Source organism: Rattus rattus, chromosome 12, assembly GCF_011064425.1.
Source record: "Rattus rattus isolate New Zealand chromosome 12, Rrattus_CSIRO_v1, whole genome shotgun sequence".
Taxonomy (NCBI): Eukaryota; Metazoa; Chordata; class Mammalia; order Rodentia; family Muridae; genus Rattus; species Rattus rattus.
The window spans coordinates 57044131-57059991 of record NC_046165.1 but is presented as its reverse complement, the minus strand read 5'-3'; the positions used below and the strand labels follow the sequence as shown (position 1 = coordinate 57059991).

Sequence of the window (15861 nt, the reverse complement as noted above, 5' to 3'; positions counted from 1 at the left end):
TCATCAGGGAGTGTCCAGAATTGAACTGCCTTTATTGAAAACTTACATCGATTCAATATATAGTAAATACAGGCAAAAATAATTAAGGCTTCGCTAGCTGTGTAAGACCTTAATCCAGATCTCACAAACATTCAATAAAGGCTGTATGGGCAGGGAAACAGACAGCTGACAATTTTGCCCGAGAGATCTAGCTGGGGTAGAGAAAGGGAGTGAGGGGAGGGGAGGGAAAAAACAGAAAGGGAAGAGAAAGAGACCTGGGGAGAGCATGGATGGTCAGAATTGTGGCCATTTGCTTAGAGGCATCATGGTAAGTGTCACTCAGAAAGATGCTTGTGTAAGATTTGTCATTCCTCTCCATGCAATGTCATTAGACAAGAAAAATCCAGGAATCACAGTTTAGAGATGATTGGATGTTTGGATTCGAGGGGACTTTGGTAATTTCCTAAAAGTCTGTAGGTTCATTACAGCCCAGCCCAGGACAGAGGGATGTGTTTTGCTGTGTGATCCACTCCCTTTGTTTGTGCCCACATAGAGGGATTTTATTCTACCCAAATAAGTGCCATCCACATCGTCTTGACTAGATCGAGAAAGCAGCGGGAGGATATATTTGGACAGGGCATAGGGAATGGGGACTAGGTTGACTCCCAAATTCATAACTAAATGAATGCTTTCCCAGGAGACCAACATTTCTATGGGAATAGCTGCATGTACGGTCAGCAAACACTGGGCAAGGATGGACTATTTTTTTTTTAAAGCGCTAATCCAGTTAAGGTACAATGTTCATGAAGACCCTTAGGATGGAGAGAAAAGCCTGGTTTATTATAACAAATGCCTAGGAAGGCAACAGGCTCAGCACCTGGGTTTTCCTACTGGTTCCACCTAGTAAGGTAGGACATGTCTATCACAATTTGGTTTACATATTTACTTCCGTTGTTCCAAGATGACCCATTAACATACAGACATTGTAAAGTGGCTGCCACACGAGCGTGGGGACCTGATACAGGTTGCTAGCACCGAAGCTTCTGTTAACCCAGTCCCGGAGAAAACCCATTCACATATGAACACCTCACCATCGCCCCAGGTTGTTTTAGGGTCTATCATTCCCATTCCTGCCTTCCCTCTCTGTGATCGGCTTCACTGAAAACATCTTGATGTTTTAATTCTGTACCATTCTTATCTTGCAGCCATGACGGGACTTGTTGTACCCCCGATGTAAAGTAGAGGAAGAACTGCTTTCTCATAGCACAAAACTACTTATTCCAATGGACCAATTAAGAAGGAAGCACTCTGAGCTTGTTGGGGAGACTTGCGCCCCCAAGCGGCCATGTTGGACAGATTTGGGAAGGCAGAGAGCCGCCATCTTGGTCTCGTGTTCCTCATGAAGCATTGACAGTCACTACACAAACTGACCCTTTTGGAGACAAGAACAGAGAAATGTCATTCTCTGACGTGGTCAGTGCTAAGAGCAGAAACGCAATTCTTTGTTATGAACATTACGAAAACCACCTTCCTATGTTTGTAAAATATTTAAGAAAAACATTGGCAAACATTCATGCTTAATATTTTGGATACTATTTGTTTTTCTTTGTAGGAAAAAAGTTGAAAGTTTCTATTTTCTATGAATCCTTTCAGATACCAATTTAGTTTATGCAGAAAAAAGTTGAACAAAACAGGGTACCAACATGGAAGACTTTCTTAAAATGAAACCTGAATTGAATGAGGAAATGTTGTGTGTGTGTTTGCTTATACTTTAAGCTCTTTAAAAGAAAAAGGGAAAAAAATTTTAAATGTTTTACAGTTATTTAAATAAATAAACGTGTAACTTATTGTAAGTAGACGTAGAAATTAAGACCTTTTTTAAGAAGAGAAGAATTCTCTTCCTGATGTAAAATGAAATTGACAACACGTAGTGACAAGTTTTAAAGGTGTGTTGCTTATTAGATTCTTATCCTACATCCCACACCCCCTCTTTATCCATCATTTTATCCACCTATGCACAAGAACATGTAACTTGTGCAGATTCCCACAGAACAATCCACCACAGAAACCAGACTCAGATAAATGCCATCACACCAACACTTCAGTCTACAACTTCATTCCCAGATCTGCTTTCTGGTTCACAGATCACTTGTGGTGTCCACTCTTGGTGAAGCATTTTAAAAACTATATTCTTCCCTGAGCAAATGCAGGGAATCCCCACATTACCATCTCAGCTTTGAACATTCCCAGGCAAGAAGTATCTCACCTCTAGGAAGGGCCAAAGCCACACGGCTACACTGACCAAGGACTCCACAATTTTCCTCCGACAGAGCGGTATAGTCCTTCCTCTTTGGGTACCTGATTCAGGTATGGCAGCAGGAAGTTCCACAGAACTTTGCAGAAAGAGCTTGGGGAGGTTGGCTATGTTTCTTGGACTCTTAAGACTTGGTCTTTGGGTCTTTGACTGCTTCCTTTCTAGGCAGTTTTCATTTTATGTTACTAAACTCCCCTGGAAAAGCATGTATCTCACCTGACACTTGTTTCTGAGGTGAGTGGGATGGGGTGAAGAAGGAAGAACTTAAAAATCCCTAAGCGGCTCTCCTACTGGGAGATTTGTGGCAGCTGTGTTCCAAGCCTGCCCCGGGAGCCTTGTGCTACCTACCTAGTTCTTAGCAGGGAAACCTTTGCAGTAGTTGCTAACAGTGGTAGACTCTTGAAAATGTGTGTGGTCCTGGAGATGCATCTAGACTTGCTTGGCTTGCCAATAGGATGTCCATGATTTTCCAGGTCAGGTGTCTTCTCTTTGATTCCACTGACTTAGCTTGGGGTTCTTGGTTAGGCTTCTAGCGTTGGATGCAGCTTTTGTGAAAAAAACAAAACCATCATTAGAACTTCTGAGCCTATTTTAGATGACCCTCTCATTGCCCCTCTGACATAGTCCTCACCCAAACCCTCAACTGTCTTATTTGCCTTCAGTTTGCTCTAGAATTACCCAATATGACACTTTTTTCTATGCACATGAGACTCCACATTTTTGAAACCTGGCATGCTCATAACTACTGCTGACAGTCCTCCACAGTCAGGGCTCACAGCGCCAAAATATACGGAAATGCATGAGAGAAACTTCCCTGGCTAACAACATGGTACAGGGAACGAATGTGTGGAATACGAACATTACCATCCCAAAATGGAGGCAGACTACAATTAAGCATGTTTAGACCTGGCTTTGAGCCAATCCAACCTAAGAATTTTCTTTCTTTCTTTCTTTCATTTTTTTTTAAAGTAGCATAGCTTTTAGAACCTGTGAATCTTTCTCTTGCATGAGGATTAGTGCAGTACTGTCTTCCAGAATGATCGTAGAATCTGTCAGTAGCTTTACACCGAAAACTGTGTGTAACTAAATACCGGACATCTTTGACCATTCACTAGGACATCAGCAGCCACAGATCTATTTAATTGTACAAACGTGTGTAAGGGTTATTTTTAGTGTACTAATAAATTAAAAACAAAGCCACTCTGTCCTCTTTAGTCATTGCTATTAAATGATTCTGGTCCCAGGTTGTTTTTGTGCTACTTGGCAGACAAGTATCTCTATAGGTAATGACAAAATTCTGTTCTATTTTTGAGAGGAGCTGTGTAAGATTTTCATTTAAAGGGACAACTTACTGCATTATTTATCATATTTCTTTTGTTACAGCATCGAAATTCTTCCCAGTTTTTCTTTGCACATTTCAACATGCATGGTTTAAAAACCATTATCTTTACCTTTTGTACAGTAAGGTCTCATTTCCAAACTGTATAGTTTTGTTGTTTTTGCTTTGTCAGTTACATACAGTATAAAGTTGCTATGCACAGAGCTTTTTGTAAAGACAGCTTTTTTTTGTTTACTGTTTTTAATGGTCTTCCTTATGAAAGAATATCTTGTTTGTAAAATGAATATGTCTACTTCAGTTTTAAACTTTAAATTATCCTAACAAAAAATAAAATTTTTGTACTGTAAAAACTATCTTTGCCTTTTTTTTTTTTTTTGTGGAAGAAATTTAGTTTGGGAGTTATTGGGGAGTGGTTACTGGTTATGTCTTGTCACCTTTTCCTCCGGCTAAGGAAACCTACCAAAGCTTTTGTTCAACCGGAAGTATGATATCAAGATGATTAAGGAAGAGATATGGTGATACCAGTTTTCTGCAAGTATCTGCCATATGTCCATAGGCCAATTTCTGTCCTAATCCTCCCCAGACTCACAGGATCCTGTTTGCTCTGCTGGTGTTGGATGCATGGAAGTCTTGAGGTTGGTAGTCTACTGTGGGTTGAGATCATCTACTGAACAAATGAAAGTTGATACAGTAGATACTAGATGAAGAACGGGAGGCACAAAAACACAAGGCCTATCCTTAATTCATCAGAAAGGAACAAGACACACTTCCCTGGTAGGAAATAGTCAGAGGAGAGTTCTAACAGGAAGACAGAGGGCTGCACCCTCCAGAGGCTCTGTAAGTCAGCAGTAATGTGCACATGACTTTGGAATGTGAATCCTAGTTTTGCTACCTGCCAATGTGAGGAAGAAGCAAAGAAACCCATCATCCTCAGATTCATCTTTAAAGAGGGGGAATCTCAGTGCTTGACTACTCCTTGAGGTCAGTTAATATCTGCATCTCAAGAACCATAGCTATGGTTCCTCTCCAGTGCTGAGGAGAGAAGTAGGCACAGTACAGGATTTACTCTGACTGTGGCTAAAAACAATGAATAGCAATGGGACCATTGTTTCCCCTTGTGCTCTTTGGTCCAGGAAAACTGAGGTAGAACAATAGAAACCAGGACTGAGAGATACTGTTCTGGAAGCCATGAGCTTGGTGGAAAGTATCCCATGCAGGGGAAGCCATGGTCCCAGTTGTCAGGGATGATAAGTCCTCACAACAGCCTATGTTTTCGCCCATTAAAATGTTAATAAGAATGCTTTTTGTCATAGGCTGGAACATCTGCTGTGTTACGGGTTTGACTTTTGAGGACAAAGCTCACATTGTTTCCAATTCCAGATTTTTTTTTTTAAGTCCAAGAGTTTGAGTCCATGAAACATTGCTTTTACGACAGTAATGAGACCAAAATGACTTCTAGCATGAAATCCAACTATTTACCATTTCTGAACTGAGAAAGAACACAATGGTCCCACAGAATCGCAAGGGCTGCACTGAGTGAGGCCTTAAAATTTTGGACTATTATGACTGTTAAACCTTAATAGTACCACTGAGGAGGTAGACCCGGGCTCATGGACTTGCTGCTCTCACAAATAATACAAATCCGGTTCCCAGTATCCACACAGGACAGTTCTCTACCACTTGAAACTCCAGCTGCTGGGGACCCAGTGCTGCCTCTGACTTCATGAGTACCCACACACATACCCACACACATGTACATGTGGGAGAAGGTGTAACACACAAACGGATAAGAAAATGCAAAAGCTATCAATAGTACTATTGCAAATATTGAGGATAATAACTAGGCCAATGGAAACGTTAATCGTCTGCCTTCTGTTCTGTGCAACAGCAGAATGAACAGAAGTCTTGAAAGTCAGAAGACCCGGGCTCCAATCCTAGCCCCCCACCCCTCACAGTAACTGAGTATCTGAAAATTATACATTTCAATTTCCCCTTCTGTGAAAGTGGAGGGGAGACCTTTATGTCAAGATCCTTGTCCTGTCAAGATGTGGTGAGGCTTGAGTAAAAACCACGCACAGAAAAAGTCAGACATAACAACTGATTAGCTCTGTATGTTTTTGTTTCTCTTCCCTTAGCCTGTGATAAATATTCACACGTGTTTATCTGAAAAGCCACATATTACTCTTTCCTTACAACTCATCCTTGGCTGCACAGAAAGGAGAATTATTAATTAGCCAGTGTCCGTGAAACAAACACGTTTGGAGGCTACACGATCAAACTGTAGGAACAGCACCATTTACATCACAATTCATGAGCTGGCAGCTCCTTCAACTGGATCTACTGACAAGATAAGGCTCCTAATATATGTGTTCCTTTCTCCTGAAAATTGGTGTGAGAGTTTTAGAAGAAGTGTGGCCTGCTTGGCATGGACAGCTAGTCCTATGCACTAGGGAAGCCTCTTGAGAGGAGTTACATAGAAAACTGGTTAATGTCCATGGTGTGTGTGTGTGTGTGTGTGTGTGTGTGTGTGTGTGTGTGTCACACACCAGTAGCAAGTTCAAAGTTTACGTCTTTGAAATCTACAATTCACTCTAAATCCCCTCGTCTTTCTCATTTCACACTATGAGTTTTGTAGTTTCAATGCCCCACACCAAATACACACATTTGAACACTTGCTCAACAGTTGTCAGCGCTGTTCGGGAACATTGTGGAACCTTTGGGAAGTAGCGCCTCAATAAAGGAAGTAGGTGGGCCTGGAGGGTTTACTTCCTGTTTACTTCCTGTTTACTCTCCGGTTCCTGATGCTGTGATCTGATATCTGTTGCTCCTGTTGCCAAGTCTCTCCCTCCACAGCAGGATGGACGATACCCTCTAGAACTCAAAGCCAAATAGAAGTCTCCACTCAGGCTGTTTCCTGTCAGGTCATAACAATGAGAAAAGTCACTAATACTCCCAGGACACAGAAAGGAAAGCAAATCAACTTTACACAGACAAAGGCACCATCCTTGGAGCTAGAAAAGTCATAAACCCTCTAGCAAGAAGCCGATGTTCTACGGAGGTCCTGGGGTTGTGGACCTCCAACCCTGAACCCCAATGGTGGTTCTCATCTGGTCTCCCTAGAAAGTGCTGTTCCTTTCGTTGTTCTTTTTCTTTTTCTTTTTTTTTTTTTAAAGAAGAACAGCACCATCCATCACTGTAAATTAATGCTTTTAATATCGACTGCATTGATTTTTGACTCTTCGTACTTTGTGAATTTCTTCGATTAAAACAAGCACAGAGAACGGCATGAGAATGTGATCTTTAGTTTTAGCTTTGTGCAAGATCCAGCCCAATTAAAGTGTAAGGAACACTCCAACGGCCTTTCAAGAATTTTCTCGTTTTTTTATTATTAATACAAAATTCTTAATTTCCAAATCAATTTCACAGATTTGAGATGTGCCAGACTATGGGGCTGAGAATGGGAAGGAAGAGTTTGGTAATCGACGAATCGGTCACTGCTTGAGTAATCAGGATTTGGCTGGATGTGAATGCCTGCATTCTGGAGTTCTGTTTCAATAAAGGAACTCTCCATGTCTTAGTCCAAGCATTCATTCTTGCCTCTGAATTATGTTCACGTCCGCAAATCCCAGCCAAGGGCCTATTGAATAATTGCCCCCACATGTAACATTTCCCTAGTGATGTTTTCCTTGCCTTCGTCCTGTGAAATATAGAAATGTGTTTCTAATTATTAGCAGAACCATCTGGTAACTGCACTGTATCATTCTCAGTCAGATGACTCATTGAATGGACTGTCGTGTAGAACTCAGTTATGTTTGACACCATCTAAGAAATGGGACTCTTATAATGACCTCACATTGCACCCGGTCACCTATGACCAAGGTGATCATATTTTGTAGGCCAATAAGCAGAACTTGTGACTTGGCAAATGCAAATAGCTGTGCATGTCATCAATATCTGGGTCACATGTGACAAGAGTCATTTGCTTCCTGCTGCCCTGGTGCCTTTGCTCCCCTTGCATTTGAAAATACAGAGCAACTGGTTAGTATCTTGCTGTCTTTATATCTGCCTATTGCTGGAGCCCAAGAATCTATCTCTTCCCTGAATCACTGAGTGAAAAGAGATGTGCACAGTTCTTCAAAGAAACTTACGACTGGCTTTTCAGGAAAACCCAAAAGGTACTGCTTTGTGTATAAGAAGCATCTTCCAAAATTGGCCCTGAGAGCTTATGGAGTTGGCATTCTGATAGTTTTACCCAAGAGGTACGTGCATACACCAGGCTAAATTCTTTTCTCCTTTGATTTATGTTTCATTGGCTTCCAAGTTGAAGAACCTGTGCTAATTAGCACGGACAGTTCCCACATTCAGTGACACTCTCTGTTCTCAATTGTGTGACTGTTTCTGCTTCAAGAAAACAAAATAAAAGATAAAATGAAAAGGGAGAATTGGAAAGATCTATATATTCTTTAAACTAAACACAGAGGATTTCCTAGCTGGGCCATCTGTGTTGCCTTAGAGCTGGGTACCAAGCTGAAGATAAATTCAGTTAAGTAAACTGTCAGAGGATTTGGGCACAGGATGAAGTTAAAGAGAATCAGGAAACAGCACAGAGATTCCATCCCATAAGATACATTTTGATGTAGGAAGCATGGAGGGGGCCGTTCCTTGGTGGGAACACAGGAAAGATGATTGATGGCAGTGACACTGGGGAAGTGTCACCTTGACATCTATCAGAATGGCAGAGGAGAAGAGCCCTTGGCAGAGCGAGCAGCTGGAGGAGGCAGAGGAGGGACAAGGAGACATGGAGCCTCGGGCAAATGCTTCAGGTCTCTCATGGAAGCACTGGGCTGCTTTCTGCCTATTGGAGGACTGTGTTAGCAAGATGAATACTTGGGGGAATAAGTCAGTGAAGGATGCTTTCCCCAATGTGTTCTAACCTGACTCTAAAAATCAAGGACGTCAGTGTCAGTAACAAAGAAAACTGCATATACCTTATTGCCTTCTGTGGTGTCCTTGGTCAAGTGTGAGTGGAGACCTCAGGTGAGTTCATTTTTGATTCTTGCTTCCTAGCTAAAATCCCATGAAGACTTCATGAAGTCCCATGTTCTCAGGTCTTCAGTTGTATGTTCTCTTTGGCAAGGATTATCATGTGCATACAATACTGTACCAGGGTGTACGGGGCAGGTGATGTCTGAAGTCAGCAACCGGGCTGCAGTGGAAGGCCTTAGAATCATGCATTGGTCCATTTGTGATGCTATTACAAGAAGTAAGATTCTTTATAGAAAACAGGGATTTACTTACAGCTTTGGAGGCTATAATGTGGACTTGGTGTCACAGTGACAGAAACACATATTAAAGTGGACATGGTGTCACAGTGACAGAAACACGTGTTGAAGAGTCACATCATGAGACAGGAAGCCAGAGAGAAGTGTGTCCTGGGTTTGCTCTTTTCATCATGACTAAGTCTTGTGGAAGTCGACCTGGTTCTTGTGAGAACTACATTAACCCTTTCAGAGGACAGCTACCCAATGAGTTAATCGCCTCATTCTAGACTCTACGGTTTACGGACTCCATCATTCCCAACAGTGTCACACTCACTGAGGACAGAGACCCCAGTACTCCAGGAACTGTACTCAAATCACTTCCAAACTCTATCAAACAAGTTATCAACTGATGGTTTGTGCCAGCTCTTGGCCACTCTTGAGATTATTTATATATTTATTTTGGGTACATAAAATGGGCCAGTACCTCCACAGGAATGTTGGAAGAATGAAAAGAGATGATTCCCATTAAACTAGGACTTGATGTGTGACCATGGAGTTCTGTGCTCTTGAGTGTGAATCAAGGCTTGGGACCTCAGTAGACAGCGACTATCTTGGTTCTCACTTATGCTAAGTATCAGATGACAAGTAGGAATCTGTGGCAAGGCCTTGCTGAAACAGGTTAGGTTAGAGTCAAAGTACTAGAGACAGCTTACCTTCTACTTTTTCCTCTGGTGACAATAACAGCAAGAAAGAGACTTAGCAAATAAGTCCAAATAAAGGTATATTTACAGGCTTGAAGTGATTGAACCTCTTCCAAACTACCCCATGATAGCAGCACCAATCGAGCAAGTATGTTGAATCTCAGATGACAGCCTGTCCAAAGAGCAGTGTCAACATTGGGTGATTTCCTGAAGGTACTTGTAACATCTGCAATCAGATGACTTTCAGTGAAGGGATTCACCCCAGTGTGTGTGTGTGTGTGTGTGTGTGTGTGTGTGTGTGTGTGTGTGTGTGTGTGTAGAGGGTTCCTTCAATCATTTGGAAACTCTTAAGAGCAAACATGGAGGTTACTGAGAAAAGAAATCGTTACTCAAGATTCTTCTCATCAACTCCTGCCTCTGTTTCCCACCTGGTGCTCTGCCACACAAATTTAGACTTGTAAACCCACAACTGCATGGACCAGTTCCTTAAATTAGACCAGTTTTTCCTAGTATGTCTGTCTGTCTGTCTGTATGTCTGTCTCTGTCCTTGTCTTCTCTCTGAGTCCCTGGTGTGTGTCTTTCTTCTCTCCCTCTCTCCCTCTCTCTCTCTCTCCCTCTCTCCCTCTCTCCTTCTCTCCCCTCTTCCTCTCTCCCTTTCTCCCTCTCTCCTTCTCTCCCTCTCTTCTTCTCCCTCTTTTTCTTAGCTGTTGGATGTCTTTCTTTGTCAAATACTTATATTTAAAGCAAGCACTGAGGTCTTTGTGTGTGTGTTGATGTGGGAGTGTGTGTGTCTACTTGTTCATGTGTGTGTCTATTCACATGTATGCGACTGTTTGCATTTATGTGTCTGTTCATGTTGGTGGGTATGAGTACATCCCTGTGTTTGCTGGCCACGTGATGACGTCAAGTGTCATTCTTATGGCTGTTCACCTTTCTCTTCTGTCATACAGTCTCTTATTGACTTGAAACTCACTGGTTAGACTCAACTCATTGGCCAGCCCCATATATCCTCTTCTCTGTGCCTCCCCAGTGCTGGGATTGTACAAGCACACATAGCGTCTGTTAATGTGTACTCTGGGATCAAAGTGCTTGTAAAACAGACACTCTGCTGACCAAGCTATCTCCCTTATCCTTAACAAGTGGATTTGATTGTATGAAAATTGTTATCTGAATAAATTCTTTCGGAAAATGAAACCCCAGGCTGCATAATTCCATTTGAATAACATTCAAGAAACTATGAACTAATCTGTGGTGACAGAAAGCACATCAGTGGTTGCCAGGGGTCTGGGCAAGGTGACAGAGAGACTTGGGGGAATGCTCAAGGGTGATGAATGTGCTTGCTTTCTTGGGGGTGGTCCTCGTTCCGCAGGCATTTATAGATGTCAAGACTTGCCCATGTGCACACTTTAATCTGTGCAGTTGATTGTATGTCAGTAACCCCCTAACAAAGGAATATACACATATTTATGTATATATATATATATATCCCTTAACAAAGTCGTGTGTGTGTGTGTGTGTGTGTGTGTGTGTGTGTGTGTGTATTCTGTGAAGGGACTCATTCCAGTGGTGTGTATGAAGCAAAAGGAACACAAAAGCTAAAGTAGAAAAATATCAAAAGCTCAAAGTGGAAGGGATCTAGGAGGCCCATTTGGTTCCCCTCTGTCCCTCCCTTGAAATCTTGAGTCTAACAGTGAGTAAGGGTACTGTGCGCCAAAGCAGGTCAGGAATTCTGGTCTCCCATATCACTTTCAGACAGACAAGATGCCAGTGAGGATCTGTCCTTGGACATACAGTCAATCCGGGCTTTATTGTAGATGACCATGGAAGTCGGAGAAAGTCCAGCCTGTTGTCAACAGAGCAGGTTCGGAGACTGTCAGGGTATCCTTGGAGGCTCATGTGCATCACCAAGGCAGTTTTCATCTGGAACCAATGTTTCCTGCTAAAGAATGGAACTCAAGTGTTTATCTTCTCATTACAATGCAGGTAACTGGTCAGAGAGCACAAGCTTCCAGAATTGTTTAAGACGTAAAGCAAGGGACTGGAATGGTGCTTACTGCTCTTGCATAGACCAGAGTCGGGTTCTCAGTACCTGCACCAGGCAGCTCACAATTGTCTGAAATGCCAATGTCAGGGGGGATTCAATGCTCTCTTCTGGCCTCCATAAACACCTGCATCCTACATCCAATACAACACACACACACACACACACACACACACACACACACACACACACACACACACACACACACACTGGGGAATTCAGGGCTGGAAAAAAGGCTCACTGGTTGAGCGCACTGGCTACTCTTCCAGAGGGATCCAGGTTTGATTTCCAGTACTCATATGGTGGCTCACAACTGTCTGTAGTTCCTGTCAGTCCCAGGTCTCCCACACCCTCTCCTGGCATCAGCAGACACCAGGCACACATGAGGGACACAGACAAACATGAAGAAAGCACCAATACACAAAAACCAACATAAGTAAATATAGAGAACACAGAAAGTTGTTTATCTCTTACTAGACTGAGGAGCAAAGACAATTATTTTAGTAGGCATGGTAGACACAGCTGCTGCTCCAGTGGAACTTTGAGCAAGAATGTTAACAGTGATGTCATGCGTCAGGTGCATTCTGGGATACATGAAAGCAGATGTGTAGGAAGGGACCAGCAGAGCCCAGAAGGAGCAGAGAGAGTTTTCCATTTGTACTTGCTGAGAGCAGAGGGAGGATTGAAAATAATGTGGTATCACAAACAGCCACGAGGTACAGCTGGCCACTGTAACCACTGCCTGCTATAAATGGCTTCAGCCATTAGTAGCTTTTCTATTCTACATCATGTGTCTTGGGAGTTCAAACCACTGCAAGGGCACTTCAGGTAAGATTCTGGTGCTCAGAGTAAGCAACAAAGCATGTCTGAGAACCTCCTAGAGATAGCTTATCATCCCCCTGAGGATTGTGGCCGTACACATCCCTCCCTCACAGAATAGCTTAAACAGAGTTTTGAACTCCAGAAAGCAGGGTTACTGGAGTTTCCAATCTACTACATAGGGGACAGAGAGGCTGGGCTTTCAGCATCAAGGGGTTGGCCAGGTTGGTTTTCTCCTTGGCTTCTCTCCTTGGCTTGCTGGTGGCTGCCCACTCACTCTGTGGGCACACTCTCTTTCTTCTGATCTTGTCCCTGGCTCACCTGTATATGACTGACATTTTGGATGTAGAGGCAAGTGTTGAAGTTGTGCTTATAAAAGGAATAGCTCTGTAAATAGGAAGCAGAGACCCCTGGGAGTGTTTCAGCTCTCAGGCTGAGAGCTGGCAAAGCCACTGAACTTTTGAAGATCTCTGAGATTTGTGGTTCATCATGGCACATACCTGTAACCCCAGCACTCAGGAGCCTGAGGCAGCGGGATTGGGAGCTCGACATCAGTCTGGGATACACAATAAAACCCCCATCTCAAAGAACTAAAATGGGTAGATGTAGGGTAATGTTCAAGAGGTTTTCTGGTGGGTATTTTGATTATGGGATCATTACCTGCTTTTTTTTGAGTACTTTCTATGGCCCATAATATGGGTGTGAGTTGCCAAGTCCTGGGACAATGATGGGGCTTCAAGGAGACAATAGAATAAAACCTCTAAGAGGGCTCGGAGCTGGGACCAGAGCCATGTGTGCCTGAGCTGTGCATAGGTGTAGGGATGCTTGACATTGCTGAGGAAACTCCTCATAAGGGCACCTTTCCAAACTGCAGCCATGAGATTGCCCATGGGTTAGGAGGGTATGAATACCAGGACTGTGGAAACTGGAAAAGTGACTCCTGTCTGTCAGAGGTGTCACAGACAAGGTAAGGTGGGTACTGTGCTGTATTTGCAAACTACAGGCTTGGTATAATTTTGCAAAGTAACTGGAACTTAGATGATATTATTATTATCATTATCATTATTATTAATAATATTATTATTATTACCATACTTAACAAGAAATTAGCTAAGGAGATGGCTCAATGAGTAAAGTGCTTGCCATGCAAACCTGAGGACCTGAGTTGGGATCATGGCACTCACATACACATCCAGATGTGGTGTTATATATCTGTAATTCCAGCACTGGGGGAGGGGCTGGGCAGAGGCCAACAGATCCGAAGAGCTCACTGGCCCTGGCCATGCAAGCCAGTTGGTGAGCCCCGGGTTCAGTGAGGGATTGTCTCAAGAAATGTGGAGATTGAAGAAGATACTCAACATGGATCTCTGGTCGCCACATGTCTGTACATGTCTGCATAGCACACCCCCCACACACACACACTTTTTTTTTTTAGTTAATTGACTGTTGTCATTATTGAATGTGATGTGCTTATGTGGGCATGAATGTGGCATGGTGCATGTGGGGTGGTCAAAGGACAACTGTACAGCTTCCATTTTTCCTCCCACATTTCCGTGGGTCCCCGGGGACTGAATTCAGGCCATCAGCCTTTACCCACTGGGTCATATCACTGCCCCATGGAGTTTTCTGTAATCACTCACTGAAGCTCACATCCAGCCCATGATTGGCTTTTGCTCTCGATGCTCTACAAATGGACTTGACCTAGGCTGAGGCGGGTTGGGGACAACGCCAAAGCCAAGAGCCAGGTAGTAACAGAGCCAGAGCCTAACCCTCCTGCAAATTCCCCTGATTTCCCACTTGCACCTAAAAATAATATAAGCAAGATGTTATATGGTTTTGAATCTTAAAAACATCTTTTAAAATAAGATTATTGTTTTTCTAGATTCAAGTTGGGCCTTGGAAGTGGGGAAAGAATTGAGGGAACTTGGAAAGACTGAGGAAGGACCTGGCCAAAGTGAGCAATAGCTTGGGAAAGCAACAGAAAACCCTCCCTCACTAGGGGGACGGAATTGTTCACTGCATGCATGGCAAGCTCCATAGGGGCTAGAGCTGGAGTCTTATAACTTCTCTCTGTGTCTCCTCCTCTCCCTCCCTACTTCCCGGCTGGGAATAGAGTGCATTCTGAGCTGTCACTCATGCACCATGTTATCAGACCAAGAAGGAAAGTTCCAGAACACATTTGAAAAAAATCTCTCTCTCTCTCTCTCTCTCTCTCTCTCTCTCTCTCTCTCTCTCTCTCTCTCTCTCTCTCCTTCCTTCTTTCCTTCCTTCCCTGAAGTGGACCTGAAACACTTGACTATATCATGGGTGCCACAACTTACTCTGCAGACTCTGGCTCCAAGACATAGAATAGATGACGATCACCCACACACAGTGTTGGGGGAGACCTCATCCTGTAAGTCAAAGCCTGAAAAGCCAACAATGCCCAGGTCCTTGAGGCTCACTTCCACATATCTCTCTGCAGGCTAAATACGACTTCTCCACTTATGGCAAAACTTATGTGTACCCAGAGGACGGTGGACGACATGGCTAAGCCACAGGCAGGCTCAGAAAGAGCTTTTCCAATATCGTCCAAGGCTTTGTGGGCCAGTGCGCACAGTACCATAATAGACGCTTTCTGATCCTTCTCACACTGTGCCTGGCTCTCCTAAGTATTGGGCCTATTACATTTTTAAAAATAGCTCTCAAGTAATTTGTGTGCTGAACTGGCTACAGGATAGGAAAAAACCCACCTGAGTACATTCTCTGTGCTCCCAACAGCCAGAGACCAAGAGCAGCAAAGGCAGTTTGCTCTGAGCTAATTTTCAGCATTAGGGGCTTATCAGAACCTAAATTCTTCCCTAATAAACGATGAAGCAGCAGCCACTCTTTGAGCCACTTACTCAGGTGACCAGGGAATTGGTGGACGAGGTAAAATTTTCCATCAGTGACAACACACAGCTGTTGGGGTTCAAAGAGCCAAGACTCTAATCAGACCAGGTTATATAAGTAGCACTGATTCATTATCTCTGCTTGCCGGATAGGTTTCATCCTGCAGCTGTGGCTGTGCAGGGCCGCCACACAGCTAATAGGACATTGACACACAAAGCCACCAACCCAGAAGACAGGAAGTGTGGAGCCCTCCGCTCCCTTCCAACCGTGTCCACATCCTCTGTCTTTAAGTAATATGAAGTCCATGGGATACTATTGCCCTGGTTTATGTTTTAAATGGTCCTATAAGGTTGGTGGGATGGCTCTAGTGGGTAGAGGCACTTACGAGCAAGTCTGGTGACCCAAGTTCAGTTTCTAGATTTACATGGTGGAAGGATGGATGTGGCTGTTGGGAGCTGTCCTCTGACCTCTACATGAGGCATTCATGAGTATACACTCACACACACACACACACCACCACCACTCTAAATGTAATA

At 43.4% G+C, this 15861-nt stretch overlaps 1 protein-coding gene across 7 annotated transcripts in view; it reads left to right on the top strand.

The window, feature by feature from the left end:
- Positions 1-3976, top strand: part of Ebf2 (EBF transcription factor 2) — a 199940-nt gene extending 195964 nt beyond the window's left edge. For 6 of the 7 annotated variants that reach the window (XM_032917573.1, XM_032917574.1, XM_032917572.1 and 3 more), the window contains one exon: positions 1185-1240. In XM_032917573.1, the coding sequence (XP_032773464.1) occupies positions 1185-1216 (32 nt within the window). In that variant the 3' untranslated portion in view covers positions 1217-1240. Of the gene's footprint in view, positions 1-1184 lie in introns of all 7 variants that reach the window. The other variant, XM_032917570.1, reaches the window with a different exon arrangement.
- The last annotated feature ends 11885 nt before the right edge of the window (positions 3977-15861 follow it).